Source organism: Mustela nigripes, chromosome 4 (genome assembly GCF_022355385.1).
Source record: "Mustela nigripes isolate SB6536 chromosome 4, MUSNIG.SB6536, whole genome shotgun sequence".
Taxonomy (NCBI): Eukaryota; Metazoa; Chordata; class Mammalia; order Carnivora; family Mustelidae; genus Mustela; species Mustela nigripes.
In genome coordinates, this window is record NC_081560.1 from 191,215,895 (window position 1) to 191,229,185 (window position 13,291).

Below are 13,291 nucleotides of genomic sequence, written 5' to 3' on the forward strand. Positions count from 1 at the left end.
CAGTGAGAGACGCAGAGACAGTGAGAGACGCAGACGCAGTGAGAGACGCAGACGCAGTGAGAGACGCAGAGACAGTGAGAGACGCAGACGCAGTGAGAGACGCAGAGACAGTGAGAGACGCAGACGCGGTGAGAGACACAGACACAGTGAGAGACGCAGGGGTAGTGAGAGCGATGGGGAGGGTCCCTGTGTTTTCTGCACAAGCTGGTCTCTGCCGTGAGAGGACGGCCAGGACTGGCAGGGTGGCACTCCTGGGGCAGGTGTACCTGTGGTGTGGCGGGGGGCGGGGGTTGGGGTGCAGAGTGACGGTCGCGCAGCCGGCCACATCGTGGCGCCTGCGGCCTCCCCATGGGCTGAGACTGACGTCTCGCGCCCCCCCAGCGCTCTCCCGGCGCCCCGCGGCTCACGCGCTCGGCGGTCAGGTGCGCATTTGCTGGATTTCATGGGTTTGAACACATGCATTTTTGCCTGATTTTGTGGATACCGGGAAGCGCAGTGCTCACTTCGCAGGTTCTCTGAGTCGAGAAAGGCGTTGGAAGTTCGGAAACTCCCGGCGTGGCCGGCAGGCGTCCCTGCGGGTTCCTGACTGAGGTGGCTGTCCCGGGATGGTGTGCCGTGGGGAGGGGACTCCCAGAGCTGGCTCCGTCTCTGTCCTGTCGGAGGACGGCGCTGTCCCCTCTGCCGCTGCCCGCGCCCTGGGCTGGAAGAGCCGGGCCTCCCCTGCCCTGCGGGGAGCTGGGGTTTGGATTCCGGGCCTCCCTGTGGCACCATGAGCGGAGTTCTTCTCTGTAGTCTGTCGGAGGATGATTGGGGGCCCAGGGGGCAGCCGCGGCTGCCCTCGGGCCAGGGGTGCAGCCGGGGCTGGCGGCGGAGAGCCTGGGTGTGCGGGAGGCAGGGGCCGGTTTCAGTGAGAGCAGAGGCCTTGCTCCAAGGGGCGCCGGGACGGCCGTGGCTGGCACTGCTGGCCAGGGTGGGTGGGGTGCGCCCCGGCCCCGGTGCTGGGGGGGGGGGGGTCTGTGATGCTGACACCCGGGAGCCTCCACAGGGTCTGTGGGTTCGGCCCTGGCCGGGTACGGAGAGAGGTAGCAGCGGCGTGTCCGCCGAGAGGCCAGGCGGCTGCTGGGGGTCTGGGGCCGCACCCCGAGGCTGCACTGTAGCCCCCGCTCGTGTCCTGCCGGGGCCCCGCACCACCCTATCCCCCCACCGGGCGGGGCCCGCGGCAGGGGAGGGGTCCTTCGCAGATCGTTGGAGCGTCCTGACAGCTGTAAAGGTGTCACAAAGCAGGTCGATCCCCCGCCCCCCCGAGCGCTTGCCGCTGTCACTGGAGCAGCATCTCCCTGGGAACAAAGGCGCCTGCGTCCGTCTGCAGTCACGGCGCCCCGTTGCCTCCACGGGCCCCGGCGGTGTGCCGAGACCACCTGCCTGTAGGGTGCCGGGAGCTCTGCCTGCCTGTCTTACTGGGTGCGGCCGGCTGTGCCCAGCGAAGACGCCGGGCACTCCCTGCCCCACCCAGGACTCCCGGCTGGCCCGCTCCGGTCTGGAAAGAAGGTGAACATGTTCTCACACATGTCAGGGAACTTGGAGATCTTTTCTCCTGCTGTTTTCTGTCAAATCTTTTAGGACTTGTCTGGTATTAGGAAGATCAGTTCTTCGTGGAGCTGACCGCACGCACGTTCTCGCTCCGAGTGACGTCTGTCCTTCTGTCCTGCGCGGGGTCCCCACTGCGGCTGAGTGTGCTGTCCTTCTTAGCCACGCAGTGTGGACTCCGAGTCCGGGTTTGCCAGCGTGAACTTTGGGGGGCTGTGCCGAGCTTGGGGGACCCGCCAGCAGGTGTGCGGTGCAGGTCCGTCATCCTGGACCTCCCACAGCCTGTCGGACGGCGCGTTCACTGCGAGGGCACGGTTTTGAACTGGACCTCCCCGGAGACCTGACGCCACAGGGAAATCCGAGGGTGAAACGCGTCACTGTGATCGTTGCTCTCGTGACATTTTCTTCCCTTGCGCCCGTCCTGCACCTGTATCCGAGGCCAAGGACGTGCTCGTTTCTGCGCGTGGGACCGAGTCCCGCAGGCTGTGGTTCAGCACAAGCACTGCGTCTCTCTCACCTCTGTGGGGGGGCGTCTGGGCCCTCCCGGCTGCGATCTCAGGAGGGCCATGAGCCCCTGAGCGCCCCTGGGTTTGGCACACGTCATCTCCTTGCTGAGGTGGGACCAAGGGCAGGCCATTCCCGCAGGCGAGAGCCAGTCCCCTGCTCATCTGCGACCTTTACAGTCTCCTGTAAGGTGCCCGCTCATGTCTGATAAGGTCAGACCAACCCAGGACAACACCCTGTTTGATTAGCTTAAGGCCAGCTATTCTCGGGGTTTAATTACGTCTGCAGAACCCTTCCACCTTTGCCACAGACGTGACATGATCAAGGGAGTGACATCTTATCGCTTCCAGGGGCGCCCACACCCCAGGGGAGGGGTTCTCTGTGCACACGGGGTGGGGCGTGTGTGCGGCCCGCGGGACCTGACAGCCACTTCCCTGTTCGTTGATTGATCATTCGTGGTCGCAGACTTTTATTGGAGAACTTGCATTCATTTCTTCTCCATTTTTCTTCATGCACATCAGCAGTTTTGACCTGTATGATTTTCCTTGTCTCCGAAGAACTTTTTAAAACATTACTTTTAGGGCAGGTCTCCTGGTGACGGATTTCCTCAGTTTTGTTTATCTGAGAATATCTTTATTTTTCCTTACTTCTGGGGAGATCGTTGGCGGGATGCGGAGTCCTGGGCTGGCGGGCTTCCTCCCCGTCCCCGTGACTCTCTCCTTCCTTGCGTGGCTTGCAGAAGGTGCTGGAACACCTGTCCCCGTTCCTGGTGGCCTCGGTGTCCCCGTTCCTGGTGGCCTCGGTGTCCCCGTTCCTGGTGGCCTCGATGTGCCTCTGTTTTTCCTCCTTCCCAGACGTGCCTTGTCGCCGTTCCTCGAGGTGAACGTTGTGTGCCTGCAGGAGCTTTGCTGGAATTTAAGCCACCAAGTGTTCTTCTAGCTTTCCTGTATCTGTGGTTTGTGTTCGCCGTTAATTTTGAAAAACTCTCCGCCTTGAGTACCTCAGCAGTGTTTTCCAGTTTTTTCTGTCTTCTTCTGATGCCTGCATTATGCGAGGTTGTCTCTAGGTTCTTGGATCTCTTTTCAGTGTTTTTGTCTTGGAAGTTTCTGTTGACGTGTCTTCAAGCTCGCTGGTTGTTCCCTGGGCCGTGTCCAGGGCGCTCATGAGCCCGTCAGCAGCATTCTTGCTACCGTGGTTTTGATGTTAGTAGTTGCTCTGGCCTGTCTTAGAGATTCTGTCGCACTGCTTGTGTGGCTCACCTGCCTTTTGTGCTGTCCACAATTTCCATCGGAGCCTGTAGTCTGCTCTGAATCCCCTTCTGACAGTCCCAAATCTGGGTCATTACCGATGCATTTGTCTTTATACTGTTACTTGCCCCTTGCCTTTTAGTCTGCCTTGTAATTTCTTGCCAAAAGCTGGACCCAAAGAATCAGGTCAGAGCTGCTGAGGCCACGGGAGGCCTTCCGTTGATGTGGCGTGGCTCTGGGCCGTGCTCGGTGTGTGCTATGGCTGCGGTGTTAGGGTCCTCATGTCGTCTTCGGACATGTTCCCAGGACTCCTTGGGGGTGGTCTGGCCGTGCCCCACTGCACCAGTGCCCTGTTGGTGTGGGGGTGTGGCCCAGGGGAAGGGAGTGCTCCACAGTCTGTGACTAAGGCTTGGAGGGTTGGTGCACCTGCGTCTCTGTCCTGTGCCCCCACACGTGGCTCCCCCCCACACGTGGCTGCTCCTCGTCCATCCCTTCCACATGCCAGGCAGGCAGCGTGGGAGGAAGCACCCTTTCCAGGGCCGGGCTAAGGTGCTGGTGAAGCCTCTTCCCCCATAAGGCTTGTGGTGTGCAGAGCTCCCAGGGTGTTTCCCGTGGCTGCTCCTCCCATCCCCCTGCCGGAGCCAAGAGAGGGTCTTTCTCCAGGGATCCTTGTCTGATCTGGACAGTGAGTTCCTGCTGAGATGCCTGGGGGTAAAACCTACAACACGGGGGGGCCGTCCTGGAAGCCGTGGTCCCAGGGAGCCTCTCAGCCCTTGTCCGCACTCAGCTCCCGGCCGCTTCTCAAGTGACGGGTGGTGTCTTCCCGTTGGCTCAGCGTCTTCTCCAGGAGAGCGGGTCTGGGCTGCCGGTCTCGTGTTCCGTGTCTCTGGACTTCGGGGCGGTGGTTTGCAGGCTGCTCCCGCTCCCTGGCAGATGTGGGAGAAGTCCGTGTGAGGGCGGCTGTGCGACTCGCACGCCGCCGCCGTTCGAGCTGTGACCGGAGTCCTGACCCTCTCAGTGACCTGTAGCCATAACCTGCATCTGCGGCTGCCCTGGCGTCGGACCGTCCGTGCATTTGTGGAGCGGCCCGCCCGGCTGTGGCGAGTCGGTCGTTCACGTGCCATGTTCGCACTGACGTCCGTTCGTGGCGTAGGCGGGACGTGGCTCCCCTTTTTGTGGCTGTGGTCTTCGCCGTGCTTATGATCCGCGGCCCGTTTACTTCGTGGCAGGGACCTCGAAGCTTCCCTTCTTCTTCCCCAGAGCTGCTGTCGGGAACATCACCGACTACGTCACGGCTTAAAATTGAGTCGCTTTGGAAACTCAGCTCTTCAGACACACTGGCCGCTCTGCAAGCACAGACTGGACTGCGCAGATCTAGCGCGTTTCTGTCCCCACGGAGGGGTGTGCTCCGCAGTGCCGATCCTTGTGTTGGTGGAAACGTTCTGAAATCTGCACTGTCCAGCCCCGGGGCCTCGGGGCTTCTGAGCAGGTGTGTGTGCCTCTGTGTGTGTGTGCGTGTGTGTGCGTGTGCATACGTGAGCATGTGCATATGCGTGTGTGCGTGTGTGTGTGCGAGGCGTGCGTGCAGTGGGGCGCGTGTGAACCGTGGCTCTCTTTCTGGCTGCTCTGCAGCTGTCGGACAGCCCACAAGCCGTTTTCCGTGACCGTCCTCTCTCTCCGGTGCCCATCGTGACGGCGGTGAGCGTGTCGTCACGGTGTGCGCAGCGCTTTCATTGTTGATCTCTGGCTTGAGCTTTGAAACTAAGTTTAAACACGTGGAAGTCAGTGCGGCGGCTGTGAGCCTCCCTGTGAGAAGGGGTGGCGGGAAAAGACGCGTCGGCTCCCCAGTCCCAGGTGCTGTCGGAGCCGCGGCGGCTGTGGCGCGGGAGCCGGGTCCTGTCCTGCGAGTCGCGCAGCTGGCTCTTCTCCTTCATCTCGAGGCGTGAAAGGTGGTGGTCACCCTGGCGTGTCCTCACCAAGACTGGACTGGGCTTGGGCAGGGGCTGCTGGCTCCTGGGTGTGTGTCCCTGGCCCTGGGAGTCCTCTTCTTCTGGTGGCCGTGGGCCAGCGCTGCTTCTCTCCAGGCTGTGGCCCGGTGCTGCCCGTGGGGGAGCTGTGCGGCCACCACCGTGGTCCTTAGAGCGTTTCTGTCACTCTCAAGGAGCGCTGGCGGCCTGCAGCAGTCGGCTTTCTGCCTGCGTGGGCTGTCCATAGCGTGAACCCACGGTCCTGCCTGCGTCCGGCTGCTCTCACCCATGTTGTGGCTGGAGTCAGGGCTTTGTTCCTTTTTAGGGTCCCGCCATCGTCCTTTGTGTGGATGGACGACGCTCGCTTCATCCATTCGTCCGTGGGTGGGTGTCCAGGCCCGTCTCTGGTGGGCGAGCCTCCGAAGTCCCCTCCTGTGGCCCACAGGCGCTCGTTGCGCGGCCAGGTTCCGTCCCCCGCGACCTGGTCTTTAGCTCCGTCTTCCTGCGCTTCAGCCACAGGAGCTGCCCTCCAGGTTGTGGGGCATCTGGGCTCCGAGCAGAGACCTCTGGGCTGAGGCCGGCTCCGTGCTCTGAACTGTGGTGTGAGTGTCCCGGCACGATCCGGGCGTCGGCGCACCTGGGTCAGGTGCACGGGGCCTCAGAGAGCAGCCGTCCCGCAGACCATCGGACGCTCCTGCCTGGCCTCGCCCCACGCTTCCTCTCAGGGCCGTGTCCGAGGTTGGGGTGGGGTGGGGTGGGGTGGGCACGTGCCCTCTCGGCTGGTGGCCGCTTGTCCGCGACCCGCAGTGGGAGACACTGGGCGTTCTGGGCAGCTCTTTCCCCAGAGCACCTGGGGCTTGGAGCCCACCCCCCGGGTCCCTGCTGCTGTCTGCCTCGTCCTGGAAGCCGGCCCGAGGGTTGTGGCTGGAACCCTGCCCCTTAAGGACAGAGGCTCCCCTCAGGCCAGTACCTGCTATGCCGTCCCGTGGCAGACCCCGGCCTGGTGGTGGGGTGTCCCTCCTGTGACCCCCGTGGGGACAGAGCAGAGTGAAGGGGTGGGTGCTGCGGGGCCTGCCTGTCGCTTGGACAGCTTTGTGCCTGGGAGCACCTGCCCTGTTGAGCTGGGTTCCCTCCTGGGGGCGGGAGGTCCCCCCGTGGGGTGTGCCGCACTGTGAGGCCTGCGGCAGGTCTCGGTGAAGACCATTAGCTTCTGCTCGTGGCTCCTCAGGGCTGTCCAGTGGTCTGACGGTCTCTTTTCCTTCTTGATTTACAGCCGGAAACCCTGCAGAAGAACTGGCTTCGGGAGTTTTATCAGGTAAGAAGTACTCGCGGCTGCTCTCTCAGACCCGGTGTTTCTGCCGTGAGGGCTGTTTCTGTGGGAGCCGCGTTTTGTCCAAACCGTTTGGGCTTGGGCTGTCCCGGGGCTGAGGGTGATGGGCGTCACATTCCTCCTCCGAGGCTCCTGCCAGATCCCCCTCCTCCGGCCCGGATTCCAAGGCCCCGGGCAGGGGTCTCTGCATTGTTGGAGGGGGGGCCACTGAAAGCTTCTGGAGACCCGAGGACACCTTTCCGGATGGTCCTGTGGATGCGTATTAAAGGCGGCAAAGCCACACGGAGGGCCATGGTCAGACAGCTGTGCTCCAGACCGAGGGCCCAGCCGAGGCCAGTCACGCATCGGTGGCTGGGGTTGGGCTCGGGACGTGTCTGTGTTTGGGACCCTTGGGGGGGCATTGGCGAGGCTGCTCTGAGGTGGGGGTGGGGTGCGCGGGCAGACCTGTGGGAGAGAGGAGCCCAGTGGCCGGGCGTCCGGTGTGGCTGGGACAGAGGGGCCGGACCTGCCGGGAAGAGGACGGCGCAGGTGGGGGAGGGCGGCGGGGCCACCCCTACCCGCTGGCATCTCTGCTGAGCCCGTGGGAATGTTTTGGCAGCAGGACACAACAGGAGATACTGGGGGAGGCCTGGGTCTCCCTTCCCCCTGGCCTCGGGGTCCGGCCAGCTGAGGTCTGAGGGGCGGAGGGGCCGGCATAGCAGCGGGTCCACTGAGCTGTGTCCTGCCTGCTCCTGGCAATGTCCAGGCTCTGGGCCTGTGAAAGCAGGCCAGTGGGCTGCTCCAGGGCCTGCTGTCCCTGCCGGGGGTCCCGGGTGGCCGTGGGACCCACGTGCTAGAGGCTCAGAGTGCAGGGCGGGTGGGGCAGATGCGGGTCCCACTCTGCTGGGGACAGCAGGCACCCAGAGGGTAGAGCCTCGGGCAGACGCTTCCATCCCTTGTGCCCCGCAAGGTGTGCCCTCCCGGGCTGTCTGGAGGTGGGGCCTCTCCCTCGTCCGTCCCACACATACTGTCTGCCAGGAGTGGTGCTTGGCTCTTGGCGGGGACAGGAGGCAGGTCCTCCACATGTGAGGGAAGCTCTGGGGGGAGCATCTTCTGGGATGGGCACATGGAAGGCTGTTGGGAGGCTCGTGGCAGAGGCTGGTGGGCTCTCAGCCCTTCCTCCGCTAGCCTTCTGCCCTGCCCAGCGCTCCCCGGCCCACGGGGCTCAGCTGCTGGCAAGAAGCCGGCCCAGTGGGTGAAGGCAAGGGCCCTTCCTGGCCAAACACCAGCCTCGGGCTCTGGATGGGCTCAGGGGCCCTTCTGCCTGTGGCGCCCCCCATCCTGCTCTCCGGGCTCCCTGGGCCTGTGTCGGTTTGGGCTGGAGCAGCTGCCCATGAAGCTGAGCCCCTGTTGGTCTCCCCAAGGCAGGGGCAGAGTTTGAGATCTCTGTTAGGTGCACATCTTGGAGGGGCCCATGAGTGGCCCTGCGCTGGGAGGTGTGCAGAGTGCCCGATAGCCCCAAGCTGAAGGTCAGTGCACATTTGCAAGTTTTTTCTGCTTCTGTTGATGTCGTGGTCCCTGGGGTGTGCTGAGGCAGCCAGGCCGCCCGTGGTCTGCGAGTGAGTCCAGGCTGGGCAGCTGGGCTTTCTGTGACTCTGACCCCTGGAAAACTGCAGGCCACAGGTGTCCCCCCTTCCTGAGCCTTCCCGCTGCACGCGAGCTGTGTCAGGCTGTTTCCAGAACCTGGAACCCAGAGGGGCACACGGCCTGCTGTTTCCCTCAGGCTCTGTTCCCAGAGCCCCGGGTGTCCTTCCTGGAGGCCTTCCTGGAGTATGGAGCCTTTGCTGAGAGAAAGGACCATGCGTGGCGGTGTGCGGGTTGGAGGGGCGGCTTGTCCTGGTTTATAAGCAGAAGTCTCTGTAGAAGGAAGAGAACTTTCAGGGATGATTCTTGTAAGAATTTACCGCAAGTCCCCTGACACGCGTGGGGCTGACCGGACCCCTGGGGTGATCAGGCCGCTGATCCCAGCTGTTGGGCTGGCCGGAGCAGAGAGGGCGCGGGTCTGCCGGGGGCCAAGGCGGGTCCCTGCCTTCTTAAAGAGAATGTTTAACCCTAGAGTTCCCATTACGCAGTTATGTTGTTTTTGACACAGCGTCTGATACGCTGCTTTTATAGACACAGGAACTGAACCCAGCATTCGTGCCTTTAGAACCCAGGGACTAATTTTTGCTTTGTCTGTAACCCCCGATCTCCGTAAAAGTGCAGGGAATGGGAGAAAATATTGCTGGGGTTTCCACCGTTAGTTCTGATGAGCCTCGGACGCTGCTGATGACCAGGCCTCTCAGACTCAGTCCTGAGGGCCGCTGTGGCGCAGAGAGCAGAGAGGGTCGCAGCCTGGTGTCACCCAGCTGGCCTCCTCGTGCCCCTCCCTGTCCGGTCTCCCCGAGACAGCCCCGGGCCTGGGGCCGGTGACACGACTCTCCCCTTGCTGGGGAGCACAGGCTCCCAGTCCAGGAGCCGGGCCCTGTGCTCGCCACCCCCATGGCAGCCAGCCCTTCTGTGCCCCCTTCTTGGTCCACCCAGAACCTCCCCCAGGGCCCGGCCACATCCCCATTCTGTGCTCTGCGAGCAGCAGGGTGCTCCCCGAGACCACAGCTCAGGTCCGGTGGCTCTCGGGCTCCTGTCCCCTGGGTGAGAGCCCAGGGTCCGTCTGTGGCCTTCTCTGCTCTGTCCCCAGACGCACCAGGTGTTTCGGTCCTCTGTGCTTGCTCTAACTGGACGTCCCCACCTTCCCACTCCCCGGCCCCCCGCCCCCCCACTCTCCCCAACAGAGGCCCCTCCTGGTCCCTCTCCTGCCCCGCCCCCCCGTGCTCCGTGCACTCGTCCTCGCTGTCCGGATCGCAGTCCGAGTCTGTCGGGTACTGATGTGTTTGTCTCCCCCCGGAGACACGGGCTCCACAGCTGCCTGGGCCTCAAGCTTTGTGTTCCCGCCACGTTCCTGCGCGGAAGGGTGTGAAGTGGGGCCTCTTGGGGGTGAATAGGGTTGGACGAGGCCGTGAGGCACCACCTCCCCGTGATGGCAGCACCTCCCCGGCAAGGAGCAGGAGAGCCAGACCCCCTGTCCTGGGAGTGTCCGTCACACACGAGGGACAGCCGGAGGCCCCCCGGGCAGCCCAGGGGCGGTGCTGGGAAGGAGGAGGCCTCCTGGGGCTGGGGTTCTCAGGATGGCTCTTGACGGAGCGGCCGTCCTGCGGGCCGGCTCTGCCCTGAACTCTCAGAGCCGCAGGTGAGGCTTCCGGCCGTCAGTGGGCCTCCTCTCCCTCTGTGGCGGTGGCGTGCTCGCAGGTGCGGTCCTGGCGGCAGCCGTCCTGCTCCCTCTGCCCGAGACCTGCGAGTGCGTGTGCCGCACCGTGTGTGGTCAGCGCGTCTTTCTCGGTTGCACAAGGCAGAGAGCACACAGCTCAGCACCCTGCTCCCTGTCCAGCGCATCTCACTGGCACGTGCCCGGGGAAGTGGGGCAGCCCCTAGCAGGTCACGGATACGGGGATGTTCACGGCTCACTCTTTTCTCGGCAAACTGGGACGTCCGTGCAGATGAGTGCACACGACCTGCTTCATTGGCTTCGGAGTGTGCCGTTAGCTGGACAGGCTGTCATTTTAAGTCGTCGTTCTGTCGACGGGCTCCTGGGTGGTTTCGAGTCTGCTGAGATGCCGTGGATAAATTTTACGGCAGTTACACATCTCTCCTACAGACCTAAATCGAGCACGTGTTGGAATCCCGTAGTAAGTACTTATTAGTGAGAGAAGGAGAAAAAGCAAGACCTTAGACCTGCTTCAAACAAGACTCCACAGAGCAAAGCCAGGCTCTCCAAGCGTCCGGGGACTTGGCCTAAGAAAGGAACACCAGGCAGCAGGAATCCGTTCTTCCCACCAGACTCGGGGTTCTCGCGGTGGGAGTATTTGCGTTGTTATCAGCCTTTAGGATTCGCTGAATTGTGGAACAGCTCCGTGATAAGAAAGGTCAGGGATCTCGAGCAGACACGTTGTCTGTTTGCTGTTGGAGTTTTCCTGACAATAGCGGTAAGAGTGATGTGATAAACAGTGCTGTCTTCCAGGCAGCTTGAAGGAACGGGCACCAAACCTGCACCTTAAACAAATTAAAACTGGGAAATACCTGTGAGACTGTGGTCTTCAAACATCAGGCCCCAGGCTAGGCTGCATGGTGAGTCTGGAGAGGGTCAAAGCTGCCCTGCGGCCACCCCACCTGCTGCCCGAGGGGGTGTCCTGGCCAGGGGTGCCTAGCAAGGTGGCTGCAGGGTCACTGTTAGACCGACCAGAGACCACCAGGTGGGCAAGGACACAAGAAAAGAGGACCCTGCGGAGGAGAAAACCAGTCAGGAGTGTGGCTACAGGATTCAGTTTTATGGATCTCGGAGACCCTGCTCTGGGTTTTAGGATGTCTGTTGTGTTTCTGTTTTCTCACTCACTGACTTCTGCTTTTTAAGTTTTCCCTTTCTTTTGGTTATTCTGGGTTTAACTTGCTTTTCTACATCTAATTTCTGAAGGTAGAAGACAAAAGCACCCATTTCAGAAGTCTGATGGGGGGGGCATCATCACTAAAAATCTGGCAGGTGTTAAAGAGATACGGAGGGACTGTGGGGGCCAGCTGTATGCTGATAGGCTTGAAAACTTACAGGAAAGGAACATATTTTTGGAAAAATGAAGCATCAGAGCTTACAGTCAAGAAGAGATAAGTGAACTCTCTGCTCCACTAACATTTGCCAACATTTTCCGACAAAACCTCCAGGACTGTGTGGTTTCCCTGGGAAGTTCTGTCCAACATTTAAGCAAGGAACAGTCACGGTAGTTCAGAAACTTGCAGGAAGCCCAGGGGACGCTCCCTCACCCGAGACCACGGCAGGCGGAGGCGTGAGTACCTGCCCGTGTCTCCCGCGGGACAGCTACAGAGCAGAGAGCTCTGACACTGCCACGTCGAGCAGTGCACACGCGCACACACGTCACAGCGTTAGTGCTTCGTCACCTGCGGAGGAAGTCAGGGTCGGTTCGTAAAATCCGTGGGTGACTCACGGGGACGAGCCGTCCCGTCATCTCCGCGTGCGCCGACGAAGCCTCAGGCCCGATCCTAGAGCTTTCCGCTGGAGACCATCAGCAAACCGAGGACCGACGGGCCCTCCCCAGCCTGCGAAGAGCCCACAGCTGACCGCAGAGCCGCCGGGGAGGGAAGGGCTCCTGGCGGCCCCTCTCCCGCCCAATGTGGTCCCGAGGGTCCTGGCAGGGGCAGAGGCTAGACAAGGATGTGGAGGGAAGGGCTGAGACCCCGCGTGCGGGTGACGCCAGGGAAGGGCTGAGACCCCGCGTGCGGGTGACGCCAGGGAAGGGCTGAGACCCCGCGTGCGGGTGGCGCCCCCCCAGCTGCCGGGCCGTGAGGAAACCACGGAGACGTGGCCGCGTGGACAACAGCGTCCAGGGCTGTGCGCAAGCATCTTCCTTTTTACTGGAACCAGCTGGACGCGCCACACGGGACATGACGGTCACGCCGGCGTGGGCTGTGGTGCGGATGCCATGCGTGTGAGCCGCTGAGCGCTGAGCCACGGGACCCGCGGGACCCACGGACACGACAGGAAGAGACAGAGAGGCGCGGCCTGCTCGTCGTGGCGCGGAGACTCCCTGACACGGGCGCGCTGGCTCCCCGCCGACGGAGACCCCGTTCACCGACGTTCCCCTCGAAATCGCCGCGTGCCGTTTTGGCAGAAGTCTGCGAAATACATCTGACATTTTATATGGGGAAAGCAAGGAACGAGGAGAGCCAGACGTGTAGGGCTCCCACTTTCTCCTTCCGAGACACATAGTAGAGTTGCAGCAGGACAGCAGGACAGCGACAGGTCAGTGGAACGGAAGACAGATGCAGAAATAAACCAGGAGTACGGCCAAGCGACGGACACGGGCTGGCCGCAGCTACGAGAGAGAAGCGCGTTGAGCGGACGGAACCGGGAGAGCGGCCGTGTCCTTCCCCGCGCGGACGCACCTTGTCCGTCCTCTGCCCCTGTCACGAAGATCAGGGTAAGCCGTGGACCTAAACATAAGACTTAAAACGATAAAAGTCCTGGAAGTCTTAGGGGAAAGTCCTTGTGACCTCGAACCAGGCGGACTTCTTGAGTGCCCTTAAAGCCCATTCACAAGAGAAGGAAAGGACCGGCCTGCGAGAGCAGGTCTGCGGGAGGGACGGTCCGCCGTCGTCTGTGTGACCCGGGGGCTTTGTGGCTGGTGCGGAGTCACGCTCCCGCGGGTCCCAGGGCACTCTCCGGGAGCGAGGACGGTGCTTTTCTAGAAGTTACTCTCAAATAGAAGCTTGGAAGCAGGGCCGGTGACGGTGCCTCGTCTGTGGACATAGCCCGGAGCTGTGAGCCTCCTGACCTCCCCGGGATGAGACGGCAGGGACTGACAGCCAGGCCCCCTCCGCGGGCCGCCCCCAACCTGGCTGTGTGGCTCCGGGCAGGCGGCGGTCGTCACCGAGCCAGCTGTGCCCCGAGATCTTGGGAGGGACGGCAGGGTTACTGTTGGGGACGTGTGGTGCATGCTGCCCGGCCCGTGGCTCGGGACGGCTGGCCACCATGAACCACGGACTGACATGTCGCCTGGACCCCCGTGCCCTGACCG

General features: G+C 62.3%; 1 protein-coding gene across 4 annotated transcripts in view; it reads left to right on the forward strand.

Annotated features, from left to right (window-relative positions):
• INPP5A (inositol polyphosphate-5-phosphatase A) overlaps positions 1–13,291 on the forward strand; it is a 157,698-nt gene that overhangs the window by 40,521 nt on the left and 103,886 nt on the right. For all 4 annotated transcript variants that reach the window (XM_059398882.1, XM_059398883.1, XM_059398881.1 and 1 more), the window contains exon 2: positions 6,579–6,620. In XM_059398882.1, coding sequence (XP_059254865.1) covers positions 6,579–6,620 — 42 coding nt within the window. The remainder of the gene's footprint in view (positions 1–6,578; positions 6,621–13,291) is intronic.